Genomic DNA, 13542 nt, shown 5'->3' with positions numbered 1-13542 from the left:
TTAGCTGTTAGCAGAATGCAGTATTCCCTCTGAGAAAAGAAAAAACCCTTTGGACTTGGCGTCTAAAGGTCATCGTTTATATACTTACATGCTAGAACTGACTGTTTGCTAACAAAAAATCCATCCGCAGAAGTGGATTACTGTATGAACCTAATAATTATCGCTGTAGTACTGTTACTGTCCCGTAGGTGGCATTACAAGCTAAGAAAATCTATGTGGATGCATGTGGAAGTCGTTCATTAGTCCATGTGAGGGAACACTGCATTGCCATGTTGTGTTGCTAGTAGTGTTCATTAGAGCTTGTTTCTACTCCGATTGGCCAAGTGGAAGGGTCACTCTTCTCTACCCCTTTGGTTAAGCCCTTGGCGAGTCCTACTGGCCCTCTTTGGGTGAGGAGGGTGACGGGTTACCGGCTGAATTCTTGAGGGAGCCCAGTGTTTTACTAAACCAGGAGTTTTTGGCAGCTTGGACCTCGGTCATCAAAACGCCCCTCTGATGCTCCAGTTCCTGGTACAATACATAAACAAAAAGCATTAAAGTGACTGTAAACTGTGACATAGCTGTAAACTGCTTATTAAAATAGATAACATTTGTTTGCTAAGATTGTTTGGTAAGGTTTTACACCAGTGTTTTAGTGTGACATGAAACAAAAAGAAAATCTAAGTAATTTACAAGAATAACTTTAAGGTTTTGAGAATGAAGTCTTAACAGTAATAAGTTAGTGACAATTTGAAAAAGTCCAAACTGCAAGAATAAAGTTAACATTACAAAATAAAAGTTGTAACATTATGAGAATAAAGTCATAACATAAGGAAATTAAAGTCATTACAAGAATGAAAATTACGAGATTAAAATCATAATTACACAAAGTTGTAAATTACGAGACTAAAGCAAGATTTGTCAAAATTACATAAACAGAGTCAAAATTTTGATAAAGAGTTTTAAATCAAAACCACATAAATAAAGTAAAAATTATGGGATTTCAGCTTTCTGAGACTGACAATTACAAAATAATGTTACAATTTCACGAACAACATTCTGAGATTTGTCAAAATTATGTTAATCAAGTTGTAAAGTCAAAATTACATGCGTAAAGCAAAAAAATTTATACAAATAAAGTTAAAATTATGATTAAAGCAAAATTATGTGAACAAAGTGGTAAAATTCTTATAATTGAAGTAAAAAATATGTAAAAAAGAGATTTAAGTCAAAATTATACTATTAAAGCCAAATTTTCTTAATAAAGTAGACATTTTTTGTTTGTTAATAAAGTCGTAACATTTTGAGATTTAAGTCAAAATTACATGATTAAACTTGTAACATTACGACATTTAAGTCAATTATCCCAATAAAATCAAAATATTTTGATTAAAGAATACATGAATATAATTGCAACATTAGGAAATTAAAGTTTTGAGAATGAAATATTAACATCACGAGATTAAAATTATGCAAATAAAGTGGAAAATTATGAGATTGTAACAACAAACAAAATAAAGTTTAACATTTTGAAAATTAAGCAGTCATACGATTAAATTGTGAAAATTGTGTAAATAGTCAAAATATCTCAAAAGAAATGAAAAAAACAATGCGAGATTTACGTCAAAATTTTGTGAGAAAAGTAACAATTTGTGAACAGTTGTAACGTTGAGATTTAAATCAAAATTATACGAATAAAATCAAAACGATGAGATTAAAGAAAAAATATGTAAACAAGGTCATACAATTCTGAGATTGAAATCAAAATTACATGATTAAAGTTGTAACATTAGGACATTAAAGTCAATTATCCAAATATACTTAAAACGTTCTGATTAAAGCAGAAATGCCACATGAATAAATTTGTAACAGATTTAAGTCAAAATTGCGAGAACAAAGTCGTAACATTATTAGAATAAAGTCATAATATTACAAAATTAAATCATGAGAATTAAATCTTAACATTACAAGATTAAAATCAAAATAGTGCAAATGAAGTTTAAAGTTAGATTAAAGCTACATTTTGAGAACAAAGTCAAAACTCTGTAAATAAAGCCATACATTTTGACAACAAAGCAAAATTGCGTAAATAAAGTCAAAATTATGGGATTCAACATGAAAAACATTCTGAGATTTAAGTCAAAATTATGTTAATTAAGTTGTAACAAGGAATCTAGAGTCAAAAATAGATGAGTAAAGCAGAAGTTTTGTGATTAAAACAAAAGTATGTCAACAGCATTGAGATTTAAGTCAAAATGACACAAATAAAGTTAAAATTATATGAACAAAGTCATGACTTTCTGAGATTTAGGTCAAAATTACATGATTAAAATAGTAACTTCAACATATGTCAAAATGATCTAAATAGTCAAAATGTTTAGACTAGAGCAGAAATACATGAATAAAGTTGTAACATTAGAAGATTTAAGCCAAAATTATGAGAATAAAGTCATAACATCAGGAAATTAAAGTCATTCCGAGAATGAAATCTTAGCATTACAAGATTAAAATCAAAATTTTGAAAATATGTAAATTAAATAATATACATTTTGTGAATAAAGTTAAAAACTTGGAGACATCAAGATTTAAATCAAAATTGTGTAAATGAAGTTAAAATTATGTAATTAAAGGGAAAATACAAGAAAAAACTTAAAATGACAAAGTAATGTTAAAATGACATGAAAAACCTTTTGAGATTTAAGTAAAACTTAAGTGCGTAAATGTGTGATTAAAGCAAAGTAACGTTAAGATTTAAATCTGAATTATATGAATGAAGTCCAAATGATGAGATTAAGTTAAAATTATGTGAACAAAGTCTTAACATTCAAGTCAAAATAACATTACTAAAGTAGTAATATTTAACATAAGTCAAAATGATCTAAATAAAGTCAAAATTTTTAGATTAAAGCAGAAATAACTTTACAAGATTAAGGATAAAATTATGAGAATGAATTTGATGCAACAGTGTGTGAACAAAGTTGTAACATTGAGATCGAAGTAAAAATGACAAAAAAAAAAAAAAAATGAGATTAAAGAAAAGAATCTTGAAAATCTTGAGAATAAAGCAGTCATAACATCAAGATTTAAGCGTAAAGCAAAGTATTGTAAAGATTTACATCAAATCTATATGAACAAAAGTCAACATGCTGAGATTTAAGTAGTAGTAACAAACAATTAAGTCAAATGTATCTAAAGAAAGATGTTTTAGATTAAAAGCAGAAATACGTACACAAAGTGAAAATTAGGAGAATGCGATACAAGTGTGTGAACAAAGTTGTGTAACATTACGAGAGTTAAATTTACAAATAAAGTCAAAATGATGAGAAGCAAAAGTATGTTTACTTGAGATTTAAGTCAACTCACGTTAATACATTCGTAAGATTACAAGATAAGATCTTCCTTTAAACTGACATAATTATAAGCTTATAAAGCACAGAATATACCAGTGAATGAAAACTTTCATTGGTTGTTGGTTTTGACCAATTGCCAACTGGTTTTGAGCTGCTGATGAGCTGATTAGTAGCACTTATACATCTAAATGTTGTTTTAAATGCCGTGACGTCTGACCTGGATCTTGCATTTGGCCTCCACCAGCTGGAGTTTGGTTTGTGCCAGCTCCAGTTCCAGCTCTCTGAGCTGAGCCTTCAGCGAGTCCTTCTCCTCGTCCAGATCCGTGTCCCGGTTGTCCTGACTCACTGCCGGGATCTGCAGGGGTCCGTCTTTGCTGAACACTTCCCTACAGCGCTCACACGCCATCACTTTAGCCTGGAAGAACAACAACATGCAGTCTACTGAACGTCACTGCTCAATGTGCCATAGAAGAGTACGCATTGATTATTTACTCACTTTAACTATATCCAGTTCCTCTTTTGTGGACGCCTGCTGTTTCTCCAGCCTCGTACTTAACTGGGAGCATATCTAAAGCAAACAAAAGACAGAATTTAATACCTTATTGTATGCTATTCATCACAATAGACACTCAAAAAAAAGTATAAGACTCTGAAGCAGTGTTACATTACTATCAGTCAAACTTTATTATAGATTTTATTATTAGTTTTAATTTGTTTTATATGTTTGTGTTTGTTTTAGTAATTTTGTTGGATGAATGTGGAAAGGAACAAATTATTTTGTGCACAAAATTTATTAAGGATGTGAGTATTATTTGGTAAATTATTATTTGGTGCGCAAGATTTACTTATAATGAGGGCACATTTTTTCGCACACACGGTTTACCTATCACAAACACAAATTATTATTTAGTGCACATTTTTTTCTTAATTTAAATAATTTTAATTATTATTTCATGTGCATGATTGACTTAAAATGAGGGCACAAATTATTTTGTTAACGATTTACTTGTCACAAGGGCACAAATTAATTTGTGCACAAGATTTACTTTTGAGTGCATGAATTTTTATTAAGTGCACACAATTTTTATTTAAATGAAAGGCACAAATTATTATTTCATGTGCACAATTAACTTTAAACAAAGGCATCATTTTTTTGTGCACAATTTAACACAAGGTCACAAATTACACAAATTATTTTGTGTGCACGATTTCTTACACTGAGGGCACAAATTATTATTTCATGTGCATGATTGACTTAAAACAAGGGCACAAATTATTATTTTGTGCACAAGATTTATTTATAATGAGGGCATTAATTCTTTTGTGTGCACAATTTATTTAAAACTAGGGCACACATTTTTTGTACACACGATTTACTTATCACAAACACAAATTATTATTTAGTGTGCATGATAGACTTATATCGTGGGCACAAATTATTACTTCATATGCACGATTTACTTAAAACAAGGGCACAAATTATTTAGTGCGCAAAATTTACTTATCACAAGGGCACAAATTAGTTTGTGTGCATGATTTTCTTAAATCAAAGGCACAAATTATTATTTTATTTGCATGATTTACTTATCACAAGGGCACTAATTATTTTGTATGCACAATTTATCACAAGGGCACTAATTATTTTGTATGCACAATTTATCACAAGGGCACAAATTACTATTTTGTGTGCAAGATTTACCTATCACGAGGGCACAAATTATTTTGTGTGCACTTTTTGTATGCATTTTCTTAAAACGTGGGCACAAATTATTATTTCATGTGCACGATTTACTTAAAACAAGGACAAAACATTATTTGTTTTTATTTGTTGTTATTTGTGCACTCAATGTAAGAAATTGTGTGCACTATTAAGTAAATCGTGCATTTTGTGTGCACTTTTTGCATGCATTTTCTTAAAACGTGGGCACAAATTATTTCATGTGCATAATTTGCTTATCACGAGGGCACAAATTATTTAGTGTGCCCGATTTTCTTAAATCAAAGGCACAAATTATTATTTCATGTGGACAAAAATTATTTTGCGTGCACTTTTTGTGTGCATTTTCTTAAATCGTGGCCACAAATTATTATTTCAAATGCACGATTTTCTTAAATCAAAAGCACAAATTATTATCTCATTTGCATGATTTACTTATCACAAGGGCACAAATTATTTAGTGCGCACTTTTTGTGTGCATTTTCTTAAATCATGGGCACAAATTATTATTTCAAATGCACGATTTTCTTAAATCAAAAGCACAAATTATTATCTCATTTGCGTGATTTACTTATCACCAGGGCACAAATTATTTAGTGCGCAAATTATTTCATGTGCATGATTGACTTAAAACGAGGGCACTAATTATTTTGTGTGCACTTTTTGTGTACATTTTCTTAAATCATGGGCACAAATTATTATTTCAAATGCACGACTTTCTTAAATCAAAAGCACAAATTATCTCATTTGCATGATTTACTTATCACAAGGGCGCAAATTATTATTTCATGTGCATGATTGACTTAAAACGAGGGCACTAATTATTTTGTGTGCACTTTTTGTGTGCATTTTCTTAAATAGTGGGCACAAATTATTATTTCAAATGCACGATTTTCTTAAATCAAAAGCACAAATTATTTTCTCATTTGCATGATTGACTTAAAACAAGGGCACTAATTATTTTGTGTGCACTTTTTGGGCCCATTTTCCTAAATCAAGGGCATGAATTATTATTTTACGTGCATGATTTTCTTACATCGAGGGCACTAATTATAATTTCATGTGCACAAATTACATAAAACGAGGGCACAAATTATATCGTGCGCACAATTTACCCACCACAAAGGCACAATTTTCTTAAATCGTGGGCACGAATCAAATCACTTCTAATGAGGGCACAGATTATTTTGCGCACAATTTACTTAAAACGAGGGCACAAATTATTATATCAAACACACTATTTACCTTGAACGAAGGAAATTAATAATTAAATCGCACAATTTACTTTTTTGTCTCCGTAGCATTATCTTCAAATTTTTATTTCAGTTTCATTTAAGTGATTTTAGTACATTGTTAAACTTAACGAAAATTTAAAATGTTTCCTTAGAAACTGGGTGAAATAAATATTTATCATTTATTTGAACAAAACAACAAAAAAGCAAAAAAAAAAAAAAGAGATTAAAGCTAAATTATCTAAACAAAGCCAGATAACAGAGTCAAAATTATGTAAACAAAGTTGTAACATCACAGATTAGTCAAAATCACAAGAAAAATTCATAACATTATGGGATAGGTCAATTATCTGAATAGTCGTAACATTAAAAAAGATTATAGTAGTAATATTTTGAAAAATCTAAGTTTTGAATAAAAAGTCACAATTACAATTAACAGTTACTTTATTTCAAGTCAATTTTTTTTATTGTTTTAAATTTAGTTAAAAAGACAAAACACTGAATCAAAAGTGACATTTTTAAAGTAGAAAGGCTGAAATAAAAGTTTCTCTTGTAAACATAAATCAATAATCTTTGTTTTACTTGGAACTTTGAATAAAAAGTGTAATAAATGTGTCCTGAAGTGAACATGTGGGGTGAACCTTTGTAAAATTTCAGGATTTCTAGATTTATACGGGACACTCAGGCATACCTGTTTATACTCAGCTATGATCGCTGTGGTCTTCTTGATCTCTAACTCGGCTTTCTCCAGCTCTCTTCTGAACACTTCCTTCAGCTGAAAAGCAACAATGATATTGTTCAAGTTCATTCGAGTGTCAGAGACATTTTCATTTTCATTTTCAGTCTTCAGTTCTCGTACCTGTGCCGTCTCCTCCTCTTGTCTTCTCTTCTCCTCCTCGGTCTCCACCAGGCGTTGTTTAGTGTTGAGCAGTTCTTTGTTTAAAACATCAGCTTTGTCCTCGGCCTGAAAACGCAACACTTATTAAAATACAAGATTTAAACAAAAGCTGAAAGTGTTAAATAGTGTAGAAATACCTGGTCAAGGTCGTTTCTTAGTGCAATCTTGCTGGTCACCAGTTCATGGGCAAGATCATCGTTCTCCTGCTCCAGACGCATACTGGCCTCCTGCAACCGCCGGTTTTCTCTCTGGAGGGACACATAGACAGTTCATTTATGACCTTATGGGGAGAACATGAAGAGATTTACAGACAGAGACTGAAAGACTGCAAGGCCAGCTTTGCACAAACTACAGACTCAAATTTTCAAGCACTTACATGTAAGCATAACAAATGTCTAGGCAAGTGCAATACATAAATGCAACAAACTAAAATGTCAAAATGTTACAAAAGCCTTTCATTAAATGTTTTAATGTTTTTGACAGTTTACATTTTCTGTCACTTACACTATGTCCTAACCAGGTTTTTTTTTTTTGTCAGCACTGACAGCATAAAAAAGGTACAAAAAAGAAATTTAAAAACAGAGACAATTAAAAAATTATATAAAATTGTAAAAGATCTTAATTGTAGTAATAGTAGTATACACACACAGAGGAAAAAAAGTAATAGTAAAAAATGGAAAATAAAAAAATAGCAGTAAAAAAAATTAAATAATCAAAGATTATAGTAGTAAACATAAATAAGCAATAAATTAATATAATAATATGAAATAAAGAAAGATATTAATAGTAAATGAAAATATTAATATTTACTTAATATATAAAATCATAAAACAATATTTTCTTATTATTGATAGATAACAAAAATTAAGATAATAAAAAATTAAGCTAATTAAGCTAATAAAAAAAACTAAATAAAAATTGTAATAATAAGAACAAACTGATAGGTAATAAATTATGATAACAGCAAAATAGTTAAAAAAATAACTAAAAATAAATAAATAAAAAGTAACAGTAACAGCAAAAAATAAATAAATAAAAGATTACAATACTAAACATAAATATGCAATACATTAATGTAATAATAGGAAATAGAGAAAGGTAATAATAGTAAATGGAAATATCTAAAATCATAAAACATTTTTCTTATTATTGACAGATAATAAAAACATAAGATATAAAGAAAACTAATAATACAAAAAACCTACTTCCAAAATAAAAAAAAAATTGTAATAATAATAATAAGAACAAACCGATAGGTAATAAATTATGATATGCAAAACAAAACAAAAAAATAAATAAAATAAAAATAAATAATCAAAATAAACAAATAAAGCTAACAATAGTATAAATAAACAAACAAAATAATACGAGAATAGTTCGAATAATAAAAACTACAGATAATAATGGAAAATTAAAAAAATAACAGTAAAAAAAAAGTCAAAGATTGTAATAGTAAAAATATAAATGAGTAATAAATTAATATAATTAAAGGAAATAGAAAAGGTAATAATAGTACATGAAAAAATATCTAAAGTCTTAAAATATTTTCTTATTATTATCTTAAAAATTAAGATAATACTAGAAAAATAAATATAAACTACTTTCAAAATAATATGATTGCAACGACAATAAACAAATTGGTAGGTAAAAAACAATGATAACAGCAAATAAAATAAAGAAAATTAATAATACTACGGAAATAATAAAAGTTTGTAAAAAAAAAATTAAATAAAAATTACAAAAATAAAATAAATATATAAATAAAGCTAATAACAAAAAAAGAAAACTAATAATACTATTTTCAAAATAATAAAAGATTGTAATAATAGAAAATTGATAAAATTGAGGTAAAAAAATTATGGTAATAGCAAAAAAGAAAAGAAAATATAAATAAATAACGCTAACAACTGTATAAATAAACAAAATAAAAGATTGTTATAATAAAAACTACAGAGGTAATAATGGAAAATGTAAAAAAACAAAACAAAAAACAAAACAAAAAAAAAGTAAAAAAAAAAATAAAACAGTCAAAGATTATAATAGTAAAATATGAATAGGTAATAAATTAATATAATACTAGGAAACACAGGAAGGTAATAAAAGTAAATGAAATAGTAAATTATTTTCTTATTATTGATAGATAATAAAAGTTAAGATAATAATAAAAAAATAAATACATTTAAAAAACTACTTCCAAAATAATAAAACTTTGTAAAAAAAAAAAAAAAAAACAGCAAAAAATAAATAAGAAATAAATAAATAGATATAAAAAATAAAAATAAAGCTATCAACAGTATAAATAAATAAAATAATAAAAGACTGTTATAATAAAACTAAGTTAAATTAATAATAAGAAATAAAGATAGATAATAGTTTAACACAAATAAAAATAACAGTAAAAAATAGATAAATTAATATTTTAATAAATAATAATAATATAGAGAAAATAATAGAAAAAAATACAAAAATTATAGAATAAATAAAATATGGTAAATAGGCACACATACTATCTGTACCTGCAGAATTTGTCAAAAACGAGATAAAATTATGCATGTTATGCATATATATATATATATATATATAAATTTGAATTACATAATAAAATATATTCCCCACAAATCATAATTTATCAGACACCCCCCTCCACCCTCAAACAAAAGCAGGAAACTCCAAAAAAGCAGCACATTGACTACATAAAAATGACACTACAGGCAAATAGAAGCCGTACGTAAAGACACTTAGAGATCACATGACCAGTATTTCACATCCACTCTTGAGAAACAGCACTAAACATCCGCAGTGTAACTCTGCGTTGCCTGATTAGAAAGTAGCCGTTGTCACAGGGAGCCTCCCACCGCCTCACATGACACACATTTCCTTATCAGGAAGAGGAAAGCTGTCATCTGACTTCCATTTACAAACACACACAACATTAGATATGTGCACAGCAGTTGTTGTTAGACGGACAGGCTTGAAGCGATCATTTGAAATGGATCAGTGAGTCGAACACACATGCAGGCAGAGGTTAGTAGCCGACGAGCGCTGGTGGGCTGAAGGCTTACCTGCACCGTAGACCCAACCACAGTCAACACAACACCCACCAGAACAAGAACCGCAGAGGCCTTCCCCATCCAGCATGCTCCACCCCCCGCCACAGCTCATTGGTTAAACGGGTGAGTGAGGGAATCTCATTGGTTAGTTGGTTTGAGTGAGGGAGAGGGTAAACAGGAAGTGACAGCGAGGAAACCACTGAGGAACGGAGCTTCCTTTAATACTACGGTTAGCTTTTCAACAGTGCACCATGATTTGGATTTTCACCAGGACATTCAAATGTCGGAAAAGACAGTTTAGGGTTACACATTTTATTATGTGGACAACATAAAGCTTAAAATATAATACATTCAATAAATTTAAAAAATAAATTTAAATAAGACATTTCAGATAATGTAAACATGAGACTCAAATATGCTTTAAAAAACACAAAAGGTGCTTGTCAGCTGCTCTGCATTTTTTTTAAAAATAAGCAAAAAAAATGTTCTTTATAAAAAGCTCAAAAAATAAATAATTTGGCATACAAAGTAAGAATTTACAACGTTCTTTGCTTGTGGTGTACAGAGTCTGTGGTTTCCAGTGTGGGCCGTTACGCAGTCCTGAACTGAGACAGAGTGAGATGAAGATGAAGATGAGGACTGGAGGAGGCGAGGGCTAAATCAGGTTCTTGCTTACCTGATATCGGTCTATGGGGTCTTCCTGCTGGAGCTGGCTCTCTCGGAGAGACTGATACTCCTTCTCGAACTTCTTAAGCTTCTTTGTTGGCACCTGAGAGGGATAGGAAATCAGAGAGATGAGCAATGTTGTGTAGTGCACTGCAATATTGTGTTACTCCCTAAAAAAGTAACTAATTACGTTACTTAGTTACTTTTTATGGAAAGTAAATGTTACTTTTGCGTTGCTTTTTAAATCTGGGCAGGGCTTGCTTGCTTAAAAGTTATATTTGTATTATTTTGGGCAAATGTAAAAGCCTTTTTACATCAAAAAGCCTCAGACTGAAAGAAAAGTAAATTCACATCTGTTTAAAAAAAAAGAAGAACAACAAATGTTATTCATCTTGAGTAATTTTTGCTTATTAGTGTGGTTGAACTGGATCAATGAAAGTCAGCAGCAAAGACACTGGTTAATAAAATGACATTAAATATATAAAGGATATTTGTATAATTTAACATATTGAATTATTGCAGGTTTGCGTCAGATTCTGAGTGGCATAAATAAATAAATAAATATATAAAGCTAACAATAAAGATAATACTAGACAACAAAGAAAACTAATAATACTATGACAATAATAAAAGTTCGTAATAAAAATAATACAAAAAGGACAAAATAAAATAATGATAACAGCAATAAATAAATAAAGCTTACAATAAAGATAATAACAGAAAAAAAGGAAAACTAATAATACTAATAAAACTATTTTCTAAATAATAAAGGATTGTAATAACAGAACATTGATAAAACTGAGGTAATAAATTATGGTAATGGAAAAATAAATAAATAAATAAATAAAGCTTACAATAAAGATAATAACAGAAAAAAAGGAAAACTAATAATACTAATAAAACTATTTTCTAAATAATAAAGGATTGTAATAACAGAACATTGATAAAACTGAGGTAATAAATTATGGTAATGGAAAAATAAATAAATAAATAAATAAAGCTAACAATAAAGATAATAACAGAAAAAAGAAAAATAATACTAATAAAACTATTTTTAAAATAATGCAATTTTGTAATAATAGAACATTGATAAAATTGAGGTAATAAATTATAGTAATAGGAAAATAAATACATAAATGAGCTACATAAAGCTACACATCAGTAAAACAAAAAAACAAAAAGCTAAAAATAACAAATGTTATTTATCTTGAGTAATTGCTTATTAGTGTGGTTGAATTGGATCAATGAAAGTCAGCAGCAAAGACACTGGTTAATAAAATGGCATTAAAGACAAAGGATATTTGTATTAACATATTGAATTATTGCAGGTTTGCATCATATTCTAAAAAAATACAAAAAGGAAAAAAGAAAAAAAGGAAAACTAATAATACTAATAAAACAATTTTTAAAATAATAAAATATTGTAATAATAGAACATTGATAAAATTGAGGTAATAAATTATGGTAATAGCAAAATAAATAAATTAAGGTACACATCTGTAAAAAAAGAACAAATGTTATTTATCTTGAGTAATTTTTGTTAGTTATAAATATACATTTCTAAATATAAATTTGTATATATATGTATTAAATGTATTAACATTATATTGCAACTATTAAATAAATAGTAATTTTTTTTACATTTTATTAAAATTTTTATTTTAAATGTAATTTTAAAAAAATTATGTAATGATAAAAATACAAACACACACACAATTTTTCCACATATCCGGTAAGATAATAACCGACAAACGACATTGTGCAGCACTGCAAACTTCAAAACGAAAACTGACACAGGCCCTTCCTAAACTTCCTTAACAACAACAAATAAGCAAAACCCAGGAGCCTTTCAAAGTGCAGCGCTCGTGTCGGTTGCTATGGCAGCACAGCCGGAGTTAGCATGGAGTCTCTGAGGATGGAGTGCGCTCAGTGAAGCCGGTCCTGAGGGGATCTCTTCATCCGGGTTTACTGCAGGAGACTTTGTTTATTACAGTCTTCATTCAGCAGGTCTGGAATCAGTCTTTATAAAGCCTTTCATAATTAGCTTCTTCAATTGAGTTTGAAACCGCTCACACACAGAGCAGAAACGTTTACCGCCAACCAGCACAGCGTTTTGAAGCCAAACAAACAGCCTTTTGGGGTTTCAACACAACATGCTTGTGAAAAGTGAAGCATATCAACAGTGTTCTCACTTGAGAAAGTCATTTCATGTCTCCTAGGTTCTCTTTCCTCTCTTACAAAGACAAAAGGAGCTTTTTTTCTTATCTGTAATTGTGAACAGCAGCTCATTGTTGAGTCTCATTGAGTATGTTTGACCTCTGACCTGAGGATGAGGGTCATCGGAGCGGGAAACTGTCACGCTGTTATCACTGAAGTCACAATGGCACTTGAGGCTTGTTTTTGTGAAAGCAGTTGTAACGATGACAAGGCAAAAGCTTGTGCTTGGGTAAGCGGACTTCTCCTTCTGTGAAACAAGGCTTCAAACAGCCACCTTTGGCTTTCTGGTGCAGCACAAAGTGTCCGTTGTGCTGTTCCAGGAATGTGAACATGATACAAACTCTGTAAAACACCATGAACAAGGAGGAGAAGGAAAGAGAGTTGATGATATCAGGACAGGAAAAGAAAAGAGACAAAAAAGAGGGAATACAGT

General features: G+C 29.4%; 1 protein-coding gene across 2 annotated transcripts in view; it reads right to left on the bottom strand.

Annotated features, from left to right (window-relative positions):
* Window positions 1–264: 264 nt before the first annotated feature.
* LOC141338525 (rab GTPase-activating protein 1-like) overlaps window positions 265–13542 on the bottom strand; it is a 46015-nt gene continuing 32737 nt past the window's right edge. For both annotated transcript variants that reach the window (XM_073844096.1, XM_073844097.1), the window contains 7 exons: window positions 10903–10995; window positions 7314–7424; window positions 7138–7242; window positions 6970–7053; window positions 3826–3897; window positions 3547–3744; window positions 265–507 (listed from right to left, as the gene is read on the bottom strand). In XM_073844096.1, the coding sequence (XP_073700197.1) occupies window positions 373–507; window positions 3547–3744; window positions 3826–3897; window positions 6970–7053; window positions 7138–7242; window positions 7314–7424; window positions 10903–10995 (798 nt within the window). In that variant the 3' untranslated portion in view covers window positions 265–372. The remainder of the gene's footprint in view (window positions 508–3546; window positions 3745–3825; window positions 3898–6969; window positions 7054–7137; window positions 7243–7313; window positions 7425–10902; window positions 10996–13542) is intronic.

The sequence above is a fragment of the Garra rufa genome, chromosome 7, assembly GCF_049309525.1.
Source record: "Garra rufa chromosome 7, GarRuf1.0, whole genome shotgun sequence".
Taxonomy (NCBI): domain Eukaryota; kingdom Metazoa; phylum Chordata; class Actinopteri; order Cypriniformes; family Cyprinidae; genus Garra; species Garra rufa.
The sequence above is the reverse complement of the archived record's forward strand: the minus strand, read 5'-3'. Positions and strand labels throughout refer to the sequence as shown.